Raw genomic sequence first — 4,882 nt, forward strand, 5'->3', positions numbered from 1 at the left:
TGACTTTTGACTGTGACTTCATTGAAAAATACACATTACAGCTACTACAGGTAGTGGCAGACCACGGAGACTACTTGTGATATTTGACAAGAAGAGTAATTTACATCGTTTGAACAAGAAAAGTAAAGCAAAAAACAAAAACAAGAATACAGAGAGACAAAGGGGAACAGAATGAAGATAAAAAGTTACGCTCCTACAACCCATTTTTTGGCTGACATCTGGCACTCCCCAGCGGACATCAAGAAGCGGCTACTCTCTGAAAATGCTCGAGCCTGTTGTCAGCCAACCTCGTGGCGAAAGCAGACTTCTTGTACTCGAACCATGTAAACTCCTTGTACAAGCTCTCTTTGCCCTTCATGAGGCACGGCAATGGCGCTATCTTCTCGCTCAGAGGTGGTCCTCCGAAGTATATCATCGACACCCTGGACTTCGAGCTGTTCGCCAGGACCCTGTGTCTCACGCTTCTGAATCGCCCGTTAGTCATCACCTGCAAACCAAAAGCCCCACCCCACCTCGCGTCAGTGTTTACATTGACAGGTCAAAGGTCTCTTCGTGAACAGAGGGAGAGGTGATGGAGCACGACAAGCCGACATGGAAAGCTGTTTTGAATCTCTTTTTTTCCCATCGTTGTAAAAACTGTCAAAAAGGTCTCTCTGAGTTGTGACGATCTTCATACTAGACTCAAAGTACAGATTGTATTTCATGCAAAAGCGACCGCAAATAATTGGCGATCATTTTTCGGGCTAGTGTTGCTTTCTTCATTGAGGACTGTCGGGAGATGTAACAGAAACCTTGACAATGTAGAGATGACTTTAACGGCGACACATCCTCTGATACACATATTTTCAAGGGAACAGTGAGTTAACATATTGTTATGGAAAGGAATCTTTGCTCTCCTCCTTTTCTTTTCTTTTTTTAACTTTCTATTCTTTTTCAATGAATTGTCCTTTCAACTCATTAGAAAAATGATTGTTCAAGGGGTGTACCTGTAAGGAGTCACCAACATTGATGAAGAATGAATTTTGGTCTGGTGGAACAGAAACCCAAGTCCCGTCTTTCATGGATATTTCGAGTCCGGACGTGTTGTTCGATCTGAGAACAGATATGATTTGTGGGTCAGTGTGTTCACCGAATCCAATCATGTTCCTATCATCATAAGCCTGAAGCTCTGGGCATGGAGGATAGTGGTTGAGCCTGAAAACAGAGTCGCTCTGTTCATCCATCAAAAGTTTGCTGAAAATATTCCTTTGTTGAATCCTCAATCCGTCGGCCATCAACTTGAGAACCTCACACGCCATGTCCCTCGTCGCCGATATGTAATCACCCAAAGCAGAGCTGCAAAATGAGGAGATTTCAAATAAGTTTTAGTCCTCGTCATCATAAAATTTCGACTCTCATGAACAAGCACATCAAAGTTCCAGATTGCATGTATTGGGAATTTATACCGAAATCTTTCTGGGTTTTCGTTAAAAACCGGCGGGAGCTGGTGGTAGTTGAAGTTGGGATTGGTCGTTAGGAGGAGGTATTCGACCCAACCCACATCGCCGTTCTGGCCAATCTTCTTGTTGCCATAGCCGAAAGGGTCAGGGGGGCCCGCCCTTTCCTTCTCGGGAACAGGCAAGGAGAAGAACTTGACGGCTTCTTCTTCCAACCTGGAGATGAAATCCAACGGGACGCCATGGTTGATGACCTTGAAGAAGCCGAACTCTTCGCAGGCCTTGATGATGAGGTTCTTGGAGTCCGGCTTCGAGAGGTCCACGACAGGGATTTGGTGAGGACATAATGTGCTGCTGTTGGGCTTGCTGTTCATTGTAGTTCCGTGTGCTGTGTGCTGTGCGCTGTGCTTCTTTGTTTCTGAAGCGGCAACGAGAAGTGATGGAGTAGCGAGAGAATCAACAGAGAGAGAGAGAGAGTTGTTTGATGATGGAAAGAGTATTGGTTTCTGTCTTCTGAGTCCCGCTCGGGGGTTATTTATAGCGGATGGGAGTGCGAGAGTTCGTTTCAAAGTTTTCTTCTTGAGCGTTGTGCAGTCGCTCTGCTGAAAAAGAGGGTCTGCTCCACGTCAGTGCTAAACTTAGAAGAATAATTGATGAAACATTAAAAAGAAAAAAATTTGAAGAAGCTTCTGAGTCTCGTGTCAACAAGATGGTGAAGAAAAAAGAATAAATTAGTGGATATTAGCGGGTGCTATGTATTAGGACAGCCGGTGCACGCAACGATTCCTTGTCTAGTAGGTCTAGAGATTCGAAAAGTGAAGCTTTGAAAATCTAATTGGATTTGGTCCCTCGCAATTTTTTAGCACTGGTCGAGAGATTCAAAGTCAAATTTCAACACCATAAGTAAGGGAGGGGAAAAAAGGGGGAAGGGGCCAAAAGTCAGAGCGGCGGTTACTCCGGACACGTGTCCGCTCGATGCATTGACAGTTAACCACCCATTCTTTGACAGAACAGCGTAATGCCGGACCCATCAGAATCCGGTTCGTGAAATTAGACCCGTCGGACCGCCAGCGACCCTTCGAATGAGTGGATCGGGAAATACCGAATTCGACGATCCAGCATCGTTCACATTATCATAAAGTTCGACCCCAAAAGCTCGAGCCCGCAGATGAATGGAGACCCGTGTATATCGAGCCACGTGGGTAATTTCAAATGCACACATGTAAAAAAAAAAAAAAGGAAGAAGCAAAAGAAAAGGAGGCTTTTGCTTAAGCACAAGCCGACCTCAAGGGATATGATTGGTTTGACTGCTGCATTACCAAAGCTAAGCACAAGCCGACCTCAAGGGAGAGAAAGGAAAGGAGGAGCACGAAGCAAAGCAAAAGCCCGGTCAAAGACTTTCCCTTCGGGTCGTAAATTTAATCATTTGGAGGGATCTTATTCTACCTCCTAATTCCCTTCGCTAAGACGAAATGGATGATGATGATGATGATGATGATGATGGGCTACGCACACGGCTCGTTCCGTCAAAAAGGAAGGCGTCACATCCCCGAAATTCCCCCATCGGGTGGTGGCGGAACAAAGGAAGAAGCAACGATCTCCTCCTACTAAATGCTGTGGCGTCCACAAGAAGTACCCCCCCGCGCCCATGATGTCCACCCAGCGCAGCTACGCGAGCTACCAAAAAGAGAGCACACGTGACATGGAGCCCGAGGAAAGCGAACTCTAGCTCGGCATGCACGGACCCGTCCATTCCGATCCCTCCCGACCCCGCAATTTTCCCGAGCCGACACGGCCCCGTTGTCCCTACCGATCGATCGAATCCCCTCTTCCATCGTCGTCTAAAGCTTGTATCATTTATTGAACTACGCTTTCCCTTGCTAAGGGAAAGGGCAGAGAAATGCATGAACCGGATAGATGCAGATGCAGAGCAGCAGTGATGTATGGTGGGTGGGCGTAGCAGTGAGGAGCAGGCGCATGGTGGGTGCGTCCACCACCACCACCACCACCACCACGCCCCCATCCCACCCAATCCATCTTCCGTCGTTCGTTCAGGATCGGAGATGCTTTTTGCTGCTGATGATGTCGGGGGCTCATATCCCCGCACGCGCTGTCACCTCCCCCTCCGTCCACATCATCTTCCTCTGGGGAGGGGGGGGCCCCCCCTCTCTTCCCATGACGTGGCCTCCCCGCGTCGGTCGTTATAATAAGAAAAGAATCTCATTACCTAATACTCCGCAGGCAGAAGTTAACCATCTCTCGATGCGGGGCTTTGCTCGGTATTATGTGTAATCACGATCTTTCAGAATCGAGACATTCCTCGTGTTGGTATGCTCGACGAGTGTTCCAAAAGCGCTCGCTATCAAAATCCGTAAGAGAAAAATAATCATCTATTAACTTAGGTACATTTGAGCTCGCTTGGTTCGAGCCATTAAATCCGGTAAGTCTCACGTGATGTTTGCATCATTCTGATGCTCCGGATGCACTGCGGCTCTTGCTCCACAGTAAACGCTCTTTTTAAGCGATTTCGCCATCACGGCACGTGTAGACACGGCCCGTTATATCGTTCGATCAGATGAGGCGAACCTCAGACCATCATTGGGATCGATCTGTTGTTGCTCGTCTAGCTTATTTCTCTCTCGATCTTAATTTTCAGGCATTCCTAGAAAAATAGAATTTGCTTGCTTCGATCCATCAACTCACTCTCAAATAACGCCTATATTGAGAAAGTTGTCCAAAAAATCTTAATCCTATCGTACCGATTCCAACATAACCATAAACTTTCATTAAAACTTCTGAGGATTTTTCACTGTAGCCCATCCGATCAATTTAGATCGAAAATCGCTAGCATGGTTATTTCAATTTTTCAAGACAGAGGAGGGAAAAGATCGTGAAGTTATTTGACTAGGACAAGTGGTTTCGTACTAGATTCATCTTTAGTCGCGTGATAGTTGTTTTGTTTCCTTGTGTAAACCCGGCCGCAGTAGGCCCTTCAGATCTGGGCATGGAGATTTAACAAAAGTATCATGTAGACAACTGACGCACTATGTTTAGATATTGTCAAACGCCTTTAAGATTAGTCAACACATGCGATTGCCAACATATGATTTAACTCAATTAGTGGTTATTATTGTCCGAACAACTCCCAACCGGTGGATTCGACTCTTTCAACGATACCGAGCGTGTAACTACGTAAGCGAAGTGCCAATACGCTAAAACTCGCGGCAAAGTAATATTTCCCGGAAAACCACTTCATATGTATTTTAAAGTTATGGTCGAAATCATTTTAAATCAAAAGACAGAGATTCGCTCAATCCATTTCAAAGTCATGACGAGACTATTTCAATGTAATGATCGCGCGAGAGGAGGACCAAGCGAAATATGCATTAGCAGAGCGTCGAGCGCGCTACACCTACACGTGGTAAGATCACATAATTCCATCAATA

The 4,882-nt window shown here is 46.0% G+C and overlaps 1 protein-coding gene across 1 annotated transcript; it reads right to left on the minus strand.

The window, feature by feature from the left end:
• On the minus strand, positions 1 to 1,938 carry LOC115667039 (gibberellin 2-beta-dioxygenase 1-like). Its single transcript, XM_030588673.2, has 3 exons — positions 1,446 to 1,938; positions 987 to 1,335; positions 1 to 487 (listed from the first exon to the last, which is right to left on the minus strand). Exons 1-3 carry the CDS (start codon positions 1,808 to 1,810, stop codon positions 239 to 241), a joined length of 963 nt encoding a protein of 320 aa, XP_030444533.1. The 5' UTR covers positions 1,811 to 1,938; the 3' UTR covers positions 1 to 238.
• Positions 1,939 to 4,882: the final 2,944 nt, after the last annotated feature.

This window comes from Syzygium oleosum, unplaced genomic scaffold, assembly GCF_021117445.2.
Source record: "Syzygium oleosum isolate NSW1041296 unplaced genomic scaffold, Sole_v2.1 Sole_v2.05, whole genome shotgun sequence".
In the NCBI taxonomy this organism is placed as follows: domain Eukaryota; kingdom Viridiplantae; phylum Streptophyta; class Magnoliopsida; order Myrtales; family Myrtaceae; genus Syzygium; species Syzygium oleosum.